General features: G+C 43.4%; 1 protein-coding gene across 1 annotated transcript in view; it reads left to right on the forward strand.

Annotated features, from left to right (window-relative positions):
* The window catches only part of mgmt (O-6-methylguanine-DNA methyltransferase), a 56,200-nt gene extending 43,978 nt beyond the window's left edge, over nucleotides 1–12,222 (forward strand). Inside the window, exon 5 of the mRNA XM_057849043.1 lies at nucleotides 5,767–12,222. Within this exon, the coding sequence (XP_057705026.1) occupies nucleotides 5,767–5,895 (129 nt within the window). The 3' untranslated portion in view covers nucleotides 5,896–12,222. The remainder of the gene's footprint in view (nucleotides 1–5,766) is intronic.
* Nucleotides 12,223–12,987: the final 765 nt, after the last annotated feature.

Below are 12,987 nucleotides of genomic sequence, written 5' to 3' on the forward strand. Positions count from 1 at the left end.
TATGTTTCTAGCAGCTAGCAACTGGGCGTTGTTTGTAGCGCCTGTCAGCCGCAGGCAGGTAAGATTGTTTTTTTATCTAGCGGCAAGAGTTAAACATGATATTTACTCTCGGTCCGTTCCTCATTGCGTCCCAAAGACCGTGCTGACTGTGTTTTACTTCCGCTTTACCTGGTATAGTTCAATAATCAGAATTCGGATATTTGTGAATCGTTCTCGAATCTTCCACGGCCGAATCGCGAATAATCTAAGAATCGGAAATTTCGCACGCCTCTAATAATAATTTCAATATTAATAATGATAGTAATGATTTGTTTCAATGAGCTGAAAAATAATTATTTCAATGCAAATTCACCATAAGGAATATGCCAATTACTAAACAATTAACCTTTTTCAACACTGTAACGTAACCTAACAATACAAATATGTTTATTAAAATAATCGTTGCACAATTTTTAATACTTACCTGGATTTGTGTGGTACAGCCAGGGCTTGAACTTTGCCATTTCTGTCCATGTTGGGTCCCAGCCAGATACTCTTTTTTTGTTCTCCTTCCTTGGACTGTGCACCTTCCTGATCTGTTTCTCCATTTTTTTCTTCTCCTTTGTTCCTGTGATCGTACCTCATTCAGTTTTTGAAAATGATATCACAACATTAAAATACAATACTTGCCATAATCATTTGGTTATATCTACTCCTCGGAACATGAAGGCTAAATACCTTTGGAACTGAAGGACACCTCGGAACGTGAGCCTCACGTTCCGAAATATTTAATTAGCCTCAGATGATATTTAAATATTTCGGAATGTGATGGTCTACATCACCACAACAATAATAGTCCTTTTGTTAGTGGACCCTCGTTCTCAGGAACTTTTCTCTTTCCAAAATACTTCAAAATACCAATCTGAAATTACAACCAGTGACGTCAGCAACTAACAAATACTATGCTAGGACGCAACGATTCGGGTCAAAGACACGCAATAAAGAACTTAAACGTTATGTTAATTTTTATTATTAAGGTCATTTTCACAGGCTTAAATCAGAATTACATTCATTAACTTGAAATACCTTTCTGTGCATTTCCATATCCGCGCCGACATACTAAGGCGCAAGCTTTCAACAAGAGAACTGATGGGATTTTTGAAAATAAAGCGTGTAGAGGAACCATTTGTATTTGACGTACTATTTCAGACGATTTATTGCAAATAGTCCGTAAATAATAAGCTATTTATATATTTATTTAGACATTATGTTAAATTATACAAATTATTAATTGAAATGTCTTAGAATCTTTTAAAAATACTTTTTGCATGTGTTTCCCTCTCATACTTTTAAGCATTGTGTTTTCTTGTTGTAGCTTTAAAGCATATAGTTGATCTGTTGACCACATTAGTCACTTAGCATGTTTAAACTACCCTTATTTGATATTACTACGTTGAAGTATTTTGATAAGGCATCTTTAGTATTTTCTGTCTGTATGCATCTAAACAAAACAAACTGAAAACGCACGGTATTACTTTGGGTGTCAAATTCGCCTCTTGAAAGACGTTTCGCCGGTTCAGCACATTTTGGCAGAACACCATTTTTTTCCCCTGCTCTCGTCACGTCTCACCCCGTCTTTCCTGTTCATTTTGCTCATTTTATGAAATGTCGACAGTGCTGTCATGCGTATTAATGTTCCTTTCGGATTCAAATTGAAAGGGTTGAACAGATGACATGTTTATGTCGCTAGAGTCATACTGTGGAAGCCCGGCAGTGTAACCGTGTCACTGCCCTGTGACGTGAACAACAACAACCTACTAGTTAAACTAATTTTACAAATTGTATAAAAACCAAAACATGACGAGGGGTTTCAATATCAAATTATTTTAACCCATAATAACGTTTATCTTTTAAGAACCACAAGTCTTTCAATCTGCGGATCCCCTTAAAAAATATCTCATTTGCAAGGTGTGGCGACTTTTATTTTGGTGTGGCAATGCGCCACAATCTTTTATATGTAGGTAAAACAGCTTATTTTCCGCACTCTAAGGCGCACCGAAAAGCCTTCAATGTTCTCAAAAGCTGACAGTGCACTTTATAATCTGATGTTTTTTATAGTGCTGAAAATACGATAATTGTTTCTCACAATATTTACTTAACAAGGTAGCATAGATATTAATTGCCAACACTTTATTTTTATACATCTCTCCAAGTGTTTACTTGTTGTAATCATCTGTTCCCTGACCAACATTCCTATGAATGTCATGTCCCTTCACTCTTGAGCTGCTCCTATTGCAGACCCACAGGCTACTCATTGGGCCCTTGGGGTCTACCACGGCCACCAGGTTGGTGAACCTGATATCAGGTTTTGCTGTTCTACACTTAAAATAAATAATCCATACCTTTGAACCCTTTATAGGGCACACATTTAAATACTATGAAAACAAATACCGAAAAAAAAGGTGTTTTTGGAGCCGTAGCCAGTGTTTTTATTTTGTTTTGTTTTTTAGTTATCATTAATTTATAAAAGGATCCAAAAAATATTTTTAAAATAATCTAATTAGCAATTTAAATAATATAAGAAATTGTAATTAAAAAATACACAAATGATTAATCATTTAAAAATATTTTGATTATAATTGAGACCTGGCGTCTCCATGTTTTGTTTTGTTTTTTTAATTATGAATTATTATTGTATTTTTACCTTATATATACATATATATATATTTATGTATATATATATATGTATATTCTTTAAATCAGGGATCCCCAACCTTTTTTGCAACCCGGACCGGTGTTATTTGTTTTTTTTTTCAAGGACCGGTGCTCTGACAAATTTTGAAGCCCATCAAAAATTGCAACAATGCGGTTCTGCGCATGCGCGTAACGTTAAACATAGCCGCAAAATGCGCAAATGCAGCGATTCCAAAGTAAACACTACAAACTTTCGTGAAAGAAAGGAATATTAACTTACGTTTGATCATGGAAGGACTTGTAGAAAAGTTCTCCTCAGATACATCCTGCCATGCGAGCTGCACACAACAACTGCATACCGCTCTCACCATTAACGACTTCGCCTTGTCGTTAAGCATTAATTAAGAAACCCCCTTCACAAAGATACAATGTTGGAAATTGTAGCAAGGTTTTCAATGCTCTCGTAGCGATGTCAGGATATTCCGGAATGACTTCAATCCCTAACCTCGGTAGAGTTGTTGTCTCAAATGTACGTTTAATAAGGTTGTCGTCATTTGCGATCTCTACAAGTTGATCTTCCTGTTGCACAGACATGCTCGAATCACTCGGTTTATTCACAAACTGGTCACAAATCCACTCCTTCGCCGTTCGTGGGTCTTCGAGGTTGTAGGCTCGTCAGGTGCCCTTTTCGGCGTAAAAATATCTCCAAAGACGTCTGTTTTCCAGTCATCTTCGCTCGTATGGGGGCTAATTATTTCAGGGAACAAATATGCTGCGCCCGCGGCCTAGTAATACGTTATTATCGAGGACAAGCTCACATAGATATATCATATACACAAACAAGATGTACTGCTAGCAGTGCAATCAATGGATTTCTATGACGATATTCTAATCTATCCCGTAGTATTATATCTAGAGTAGACAGGGATATTGGTGTGTTAAGCAGGGGCACAGGGTTAATTCGGCCAGAATGCGGTCTTTATTAAATTATTATTTCTGTGCGGCCCGGTAGCAAATGCGGGCCCGGTCCGCGGCCCAGCAGATGGGAACCCCTGCTTTAAATAATTACCACAAATGGTGACCTACCTTACGAAGGTTTAAACTGCAAGACAAAACGCTTTCATAACTTTTTGTTTTAGTAAGCATCTACCAACAACAAAGTGTTTAAAAAAAAAAAAAAAAGAGAGAAGCATCATATTTCCAATCCTACCCTCATGCAGGATGTTATTTAACAAGCATCCTGCAAGCAAACGGCCCCCTCAGAGATCAGTAGACAAGGGAAAAGGAAAAGAAGAAGTCTACCTCCAGCACGATTTTAAGCCCGCACCTTTTGTCCCGGGTTGACTCCGGTCTTTTACCTTTTTCTCCGTAAATCTGACAGAGAAAGCTCGGCCTCGCATGTCTTTGGCCCATGTGTGCCAAACGGAGGGCCAGAGGGCAAGTGGTATGTCTCCTTTTGATCCAACCCTTTGATCAAAGGCCGTTTAGTGGTGCCCGTGTAGTGCTGTGGGCACCGCCGTGTAAGACAGAGAACACCTCTCGTACACAAATGTAGTCCAGTCACATCTTCTTCCCGTCTTCTATTTTCATATTATGTAACTTTTTTTGTACATACTTTATTAGGTACACTCGCCAGTGGCATTGCTTCTGGATGGCTGAATAATAATCTCTAGTCGGTTTTTACACACATACATACTCGCACACTTCTTCCCCTTTTGCTGAGGGGCGGTTGGGAGCTTGAGCCCTGAGCCACCGATACTGATCCAGAGTCAGATTGTCAGTGTCAATTACTTGTCAGCAACGCCGCTCCGCTCGGGCTTCGGCTGTGAAAAGCTCAGTGTGCTCAATCGATCCTCGCCTTCTCCATGGCACTCGTTCCTCACCAGGATTTGAGTATTGATAAGCCCGGCGTGGAGCATCCTCACACATCCAGCGCTAACTCCCACCCCCCAGCGCAGCCCACCTCCCCGTGCAGTCAGGAGGCAGATCCGAAGGCCTTGAGGGTACCCTGCTCTCCCTCCAAACCCGGGGAACAATATTGATCTGAATACTGGAGCAGTATTTCTCTGTCTGCAAGGTTAATCTGGGGCTCGGAAAGTTTTATTGCTGTTGATATGGGAGCGGGTTTAATGATGGATCTGAAGCGAGGCGCGCACAGCACATCCAACTTTTATATGCCGCAGAAGCCATCAAGTTATGATCAAGCAGAAATTACAGCCACACCGCAGCCTGTTTGGCAGTGACATTTTTTAAATGTAACCCGAATCAATGGAGGAAGGTTTGACATGAAATAATTGCCGTGATTCATAGCAAGCGTTGCCGCCGCTCTTGTTCTGAATTTACAATGATCGAAGTGTTTTAGGCTGGCTTGTTTAATCTTTCTCCAGCCATTTAGTTTACAAAGAACCCGGGACCCCCCTGGCAGTCGTCTGCAATAAGAGTAAACGCTCCACCGACTTCCTCTTTTTAATGATCACAGGGTTATCAGATCTTAATGTTGACACCCTCTCGATTGAATATTCATCCTGCTGGTGTTTTTGCCCATTAATTTTTGATTGCTTCTTTGCTTTACACTTTTAAAGAGCAAAAAAAACATTTATCGCCATAGACTGAGCCATCACCCCGAATGCGGGATTGCGCCCGATCAAACCCGACACTTTTGTTGTGGCGCTTTTTTGTTTTACCGCACCCACAAAACTGCAGATTCACATCGTCTGCACACCGACGACTTTAAAGTTGCACCGTTTATGCGGTAAATCACAGGCTCTATCATACATAATACATTTCTAGCAGGAAGCGCTTGTCAAAAGACAGCGACTCCTAAGCGCCTACGTCGACTTTTTACTTTCAGATATTTTCCTGTATTTACACTTCATAGGGTTATTCTTAAAATTCAATTCTCTGCAGTGAATTAGAACATTGGTTTAAAAAAAAAAAAAAAAAAAAAACAGGAAAGATAATTGTACCTTTCCAGAAAAAGATAAGACATCAAAGTGGCTCTGCTTGTGTGTCGAGATGTGCTTGCACAACATTTGCAAAAGTTGCACGTCCGCTTCCTCGGGGATGAATTCCTCTTTTGTTTGCCCGTGCCAGATTCCGCTCATCATCCCCTGCCACCGAGTCATTTCGAGCAGTGGCCAGAGCGGCCCGTACATGAGCGGCAGGGGCGACCACCTCAAACAATGGCTGCTCGCCCACGAGAGACACCGCGAGGAGGGCTGACGCACGACGGACGCCAACTGTATCAAGTATTGCAGAAAAAATACACACACAAATAAAACGGAGGCGCAAAGTCGAGTGTGTACGTAAATATTCAATTTAAATTCATTTTTAAAAATCTAAGAATAGAGATGCTTGCATAGTTAATGTACTAGCGAGTTGTTTCAGAATTAGAATGTACAAAAATAACTTAAACAGAGAACAGTAGGAATTACAAACATATGCTCCCGTGGGCCTCCACTGCGTTTGCCAGATAGTGCTTGGAATGGTTTTTCTAAAGAGTTATTATTCCCTTAAAAATATGTCTCTCGCATTGTTGTTGTTGTTGTTATTGTTTTTTTTCCTGAGAGCAGAATTAGTCTTTGTACCTCTCGTTGGTTTTTTAATTTCCTGCCAAGCGAGTGCTTTGTTCGACATCCAGTGATAAAGGCTCAGAATTTTGCCGCTACAAAGCTTTGTAGTGGAGTATTTGTTTTGTCTCCATTTAGATCTCATTGTTTGCTCTCGTCTTACAATCCACCTCCATTGCTGATGTCTTATGCATTATATACGACGCTTTAGACGCCTTTTAAAATCAACGCGTCTCCACGTGTCAAATTACTGCCTTTCATCATTTTTAATTGCGTTTATTTACAATAAAAAGTTGACTGCCTTGGGCTCATTACCGATTAGGCTGAGTGTCTCTCTCGCGTCTGTTGCAGAGCCTCTTCTCTTTTCTGCTCTTTCCGAGTGGAGTGTTTTCCATTAGAGGGCAGTACAGAACGGGAAAACTGACATCCAACATTTCAACCTGGAATTCATCCTTGCACATTTGATCCGCAACTTACATGTTTATGTGTTATTTTATTTTCCGGCACAACCGCGTTTAATCCCTTTTGAGAGGAATTATTTTATCTTGGAAGGACCATATGGAGGGGGCAGCAGGGAGTGTGTGTTTGTATTTGTAAAGTGTGTGTGTGTGTGTGTTTGTGTGTGCGCGCGAATGGTTTGAAAGAACATTTCCAGTGCTCCCCCTTAAGGATCTTTTGTTGCGTTGGCGCATTCATTCTTTTTCTTCCCCTATTAAATTCTTGATTCTCCTCACTGTCTAATGCAATTCCAGAGTGACCCTGACATGCCCATAGTTATTCCTCCTCTGTGCAGCGCAGGTAGCTTAATAATCCACCCTCTCAAAATAACCTCGACTCTAACCTTTACTGATCCAATTCCAGTGGCCCTCCCCTTGAATACATTTCTTCAACTTTTTTTTTTTTTTTTTTTTGCTGCATTTATAAATTTCTCATCCGAACAGGCTCTTGCGCGCCACCGGACTCACTCGCTCGCGCCGACGCTGGAGCGCCGTCGGTAAGCGTGGATGTCGAGGCGGCAGACAGGCAGATGAAGAATGAGACCCAGTCTGTGGTTTCACAGAGGGCTAATGATGCCTGTGGTGACTACAGGCTACAGTCAGCCCCCTAACGAAGGGAGTTGTGACACAGCCACAAGGGGTCCCATTTAAGCCAGGCATACTCTGAAGTGCACTGTAAGCACCCTCCTTTTCTTTTTCTTTTTTTTTCCTTTCTTTTTTTTTTTTTTGGCTTGTGGCTAACTAAATTCGGTGGAATGCTACAAATTTAGCAAGCAGAGTTGCTGCTGTCTGGAGCTGCTGAAAACAAGTCCAGCATCAAAGCGTCAGCCACGCTGCCAGTAATTGGCCGTGTAATTGCTCAGGTACCCTAGGCAATGCTTCATATTAAATATTTCACACCTTCTTTTTTCTCTTATTTTGGTTTTTTTTCCCCCCACATAGCCTATGATATATTGGTACTAGCAGCAGTATTAGTGTTTTATAATTTTGGATATCCAACTTTCAGCATTTCATTAAAAGAGCGTCTAAGTCCATCTCATCATGCAAAACCTTCATTTTTATCCCAAATATCAGCCCCGTTTCAGTGGTTGCACGTGAGCGTGTGGCCACGCGTGCTCATGTGCGCACATGTGCACGTCCATATGTGTGTGGGTGAAGTGGATGATATTGAGTCTGACTTCATAAATCACCCAGACACTGATAAACTCCCCATGCACCCACACACCGCTAATGGGCAACCCTTAAGGAGTGTGAGTGTCTCGTGCGGCGTTTGATTCAACATTTATTAACCCCCTCACATGCACTCGCACATACACGACACACACACATTTGAGCCGTACAAAGAATGTTTTGGTGGCATTGCAAGCACGGGCTCATAGTTTTGACCCAGCCAGGTTGCATTAATCACCGGCAAGTGTCGTGAGATATTTGAGCTTAAAGCGCCGCAACAACAGCAACCTCTACATTTCCTAACATTGGTTTCCTTCTCATAACTTACATCCTGTCTCCAACTCCCCACTTCCCATCTCATATCCTGGCACCCCTCCTCATTATAGAACAATTTTCTCCCCCACATCAAATACAAACACGCTCCATGCTTCCATCTCTTGCTTCTCATACATGTTGGCTCATAACTCCGCAACCTTCTCCCCCTCGGTGAAAACACGCAAGCCCGAATGAGAGTCCTGCAGCCACATCAGTCATTCATTCATAGGAGCCTTTATTATTCCTGAAAAGTTTGCGATCTTAAAAAAAATAGAATTAAAAACTTTTGGGGAGCAAGTTAGGCAAGCTGTGAGCGGCACACTGCTGCCGGGAAGCTGGAGGAGTGTTTGCTATGCAGATAGTCCAGCAGTCAGCCAGTCAGACACAGGAATAGATAGCTCGCATAGACAGACTGAGCCTTGGCTGCGCTATCAGGTTTCCTCCTCCTCTTGTCTGTCTGCCGGGACCGCCTGGCCTCGGAGGCCCTGACACCGAGGCACCGTGCAGCCAGCCGCGACAGCTGCCACGGCAGCCTTTAATACCGACGCACGCCGCCACGCTACGTCGCCACTACAAAGAGCAATATCATCGCAAACATGGCATCCTTTGATGCCCTTGTAATGATCTTTGTGTTTTGAGAGGGAAAGCGGGACAATTGCAGACTTCTTTTTGTGATTCTGTTAGAACAAAGAGCTGCCGCTCGGCTTAGGGTAGTCATGATGAGATGGCGCAGGATTAAATGAGAAAGTAAAGGAAACCCTGAGAGCTATCTGTGTGTGTACGTGCCAGTAACCTTGTATCAGTATGTCATTGTAACCTGGTGAACCTGGGAGCAGAACCGCATTTCTCTAATTAGGAACGGCTGATGAAGGGGCCGCATTACGCAGGAGTCTCTCCCGGCATGTATCAATCTGTGAGCTTGGTAAAGAGTGCGTGTCAGCCTGGAGAAAGTGCAGGTCTAGCCTTGGTCCTGTTGACGGAGGGGGCGGCACTTCAGAGGCTCCAGGACCCCGTGGCACCAGTCTCTCCAGTCCCCCAGACAGACTGGGAGCATCTGGGCTCTGTCAGCGCCTCTGGCCCCCGCAGACTGCGATCTATATGACGGGGATCCGGGAGAAGGAAAAATATGAGCCAGATTCCTCGGCTTTGTGCAAAATTCATGCCAGTTAGCATCATAGGTAGCGCGTCTGTGTGCACGTCTGTGTGCTGCGCTGGTAACAGGTCAGAGTGATTAATTTTGAATGATGGGAGATGGAGGCTATTGATTAGAGGCTAACGCCGGAATAAGTCCTCTCTATAAATTGTCCAATTATGTATTAATTAAAAGTGTAGTGCTGGAAATATTCAAAATAAAATAAATAACACATCACGGCATATGCAGATTACTTTGACAGAAATCATTCCAGAGATGTTTTGAAAGCGCTCTGTGATGTGACGGCGTAGATAGAAGCTGATACGTGCACATGCCAAGACTAATTAATCCATACCCTAAATTAAGAATATAAATTGTGGTCCCGATTTAACAAGGTCAGTTTTAACTTCTCACTTTACTCTTTATTTAACTGTTCGAGAAGGAGGAGGAAGACGAAGGGGGGGACGCCCTATCAATGTGTTTCGCTTATTATGATTGACGATTGATGATTAAGTCCTCCAGCTGACACACACCAGCAAAGCCGGTGAGTTGGAATTGGATGTGACACATACACAGTTCTGCGTGTTAGGTAATTCGTTGACGAGGGGCCAAATTCATTTATGGAACAGCGGTATTGGCAGGCGTGGACACTCTCTGCAAAAACAACGATAATCACAGAGGTTTGGCGCGGTGTGACAAGGACTCTTCAGGGAAAGGCCCTTACACGCCGCTTTGTTGGCCGCTCCTTGCCTGAGACGTGGGGGGAAACATCCGCCTCTGTTCCGAAAATGACTCGGAGCGAAAACACGCTCGGTGTAAGGTGTGCGTGATGTTTTCAAGATGGAATGTGGAATGCAACGGCATGGACAGAAAGTACTTTACATATTTCTGTACGATTTCGCTTTTAAGAAAGTCAGTCGGCAAAATAAAACACGAGGGGGGAGCCATTTAATCTCCTTTCGCATTCCCCATTTTTCCTGCTAATGAGCCTTATTGACAATCAAACAGAAGCTGTCATCCCCCAGGATGCAACACTCCCATCCCCAGCCTGTTTGTCATAGTGTCCTGGCAATCAGAGCCGCCTGCAAGACCAGGCTGGCAGTTAGCGCTTCTCACAGCGGCGCTGCCTGAAAATGGCACACTTCCTGTAGAGTTGCAGCTGCCACCTCTGCTACTTCCATTACTTTCTATAGCATGCAGATGTTGTATCAACATTCCCTGCCAAGGGGACTGCAATAACTGCGAGATTCATGCCATGTTTCAGAGGCACGTCAATTTCTCAAGTGGCACAATTAAAGAGGGAAATGCAGCACCAGGTTTCTCCCAGGCGCTGAAATCGGAAAAGAGCTTTTTCGCTGCTTTCTCTCTTTTTTTTTTTTTTTTTTTACGTACAGGTTAAAAATCCACCCGTTTTTTTTTTACTGCCCTTTTCCTGAGTGGAGCCGTTCTGTGAGTCTTTGTGCGGCGGACCTGTCGTGACCCACAGAGGATATGGAAATGGGGCGAAGGTTTTATGGGCCAAACGGATTGGACACAGTCAAGCTCAGGGGGCATGAATATTGGATGTTATTTCTGCTCCCTTTTTATGTAATCCATTGCCAATACATTATTAATAGATGATATCATATCCAGAAGTACTGGACAAAGCACTACAGAGGGGCACTATGAAAAGAACTCTATATGGTTAGACCGTGGCAGTTATTTTATGGCCGAGCACCAACGCTCCCTGACCGGGCAACATTTAGGGAGTCGTTTAGGGGACCGGGTGAAGTTCGTAAAGGGAAAATAGGTTGAACGCCGCGCTCCCGCCGAGTCTAAATCTTCCATTTGTGAATGTGAAAGTCACTGAAACATTAATGAAGTATCAAATGACACCCAAATTCAAGTTTAATGGCTCTTCCAACGCGCCGGGATACTTTGCTCATCCTTTCTTGACTGCGCCGAGTGAAGTGGAAATCTTTGTACGGATCTAGTTTTCGCTGCAAAGCTGAGTCCCGGTGTGTTGTTGTAGCAGGGGAGCGCTGTATTATCAGATGTTCCCATTCACACACAGACAGCGAGACTATTTAAAAAAAGAAAAAAGGGTCAAAGCCCTTGTTTTGATGAAGAATTGTTCAAAAAAAGGTCAGCCCGCTTGATGTCATCTCAAAGTTGCCATCCCCGGTTGTGCTGTCAAAGTAGTTGCATCCCACTACAGTATCTAAACTCCCACTTTTCCCTCCATCTCCTCGCTCAGCAGTTAACAGCCAATCCTTAAAAAGACCTCCTAAGCACTGCCCGCCCAGCAGCCAAGATAAACTATTGTCATGCTATTTTAGTTTGATGGGCCCTTGTCTGGACACGCACGGGCACAAAGGTATGACCACAGCAACATCCATTTAAAGTCAACCTATAACCTCCTCAATAACAGCTACACAGGGAGCGGATGCGTAAGCTAATATTCCCATTTTAAGGTCAGGTGGAATTGTTTTTTCTCCTGGGAAAGCGCAGATTGATAAAGAGCAAACAAAAAGCTCTTTTCTGAATGCTTGTCCTCCATGGCCTGGCTGAAGGTTTCATTCCTTTATATTACGCAGCCCAATTCCCAGCCTGCATGACCATTGTGGCTCTTTCAGCCAGCACTCTCCATTGACTGCCTCATTGTCCGGCCGCCCTTTTATGCGTGCGCTATCACCGGAGCGCAATCTTTCACCTGAGCGGCCCCGCCGACGGTCACCTAAAGCGGCCGAGTCACCCGTGGAGACGCCGCGATTAAGCCGGCCCGCTAATGAAGAAATATTTATTGTCCAGGATCGGCTCCAGTAAATCTACAGCGGTGCCGGCTAATATCGTGGCTGTTAGTCATACCCCGGCAGCAGAGGTGTTCAATATTACTGCACAGAGTTCTAATAATGAGATATCTTTTTTTTTTTTTTTTTTTTTTTTTTTTTTTTTTTGTACCTCCCCTTCTTTATACATATAACAATCCACTAGCAGATGTCTGAAGCGTGGCTCTCGGCAATTCTAGTTAAGATCGATATTGCTTTCAATATTTCTCTCCTTTGACAGATAAGCACTACTGAGGCGAGTCTTGATAAGAGTGGCAAACGTATGGATGTGGCGAGCCGCGTTCCCTTTTGATTGCGTGACCCCTTCACCTTTTGCCCGCGTCGGGGAGGGAGGCGGCCGCACGCTACGGCAGGGAGGGGGTCTGTCAGGCTCTGGTTATGGGGCATTATTGACCCGGGATTTATAAATATTTAATGCACACATTAAGATCATGGCGGAGGGTTGCCATTAGAGTTCTCCAATAAAGAGGCTCTCAGAATGATTGAGTGGCGTGGCCGAGCTCGCCGGACGCAGAGAGGAAACCTGCTGAGACAATCGAGTGCACCTCCAGTTTGCCTGCGAGCGCTTAAAATTGGCAACAACTGAGCAAACATGTCATTTTTGATTGTACTTTCACCCTCACAACTTGTCTATTTTTTCCCCCTCTCCACCCTCCTTGTTCTGCTCAGCTGGCTATTGTTCCCGCCATGGCAGTATGTGCCCAGGTTTAATTTACAGCCACGCTTTGACTAAATGTACAGTTTGCGCATTTTCCTGCCCGAGCAAGATTTTTGTCATGAATAATAGAGACAGCGGTAAGCAA

The sequence above is a fragment of the Corythoichthys intestinalis genome, chromosome 10 (genome assembly GCF_030265065.1).
Source record: "Corythoichthys intestinalis isolate RoL2023-P3 chromosome 10, ASM3026506v1, whole genome shotgun sequence".
Lineage (NCBI taxonomy): Eukaryota > Metazoa > Chordata > Actinopteri > Syngnathiformes > Syngnathidae > Corythoichthys > Corythoichthys intestinalis.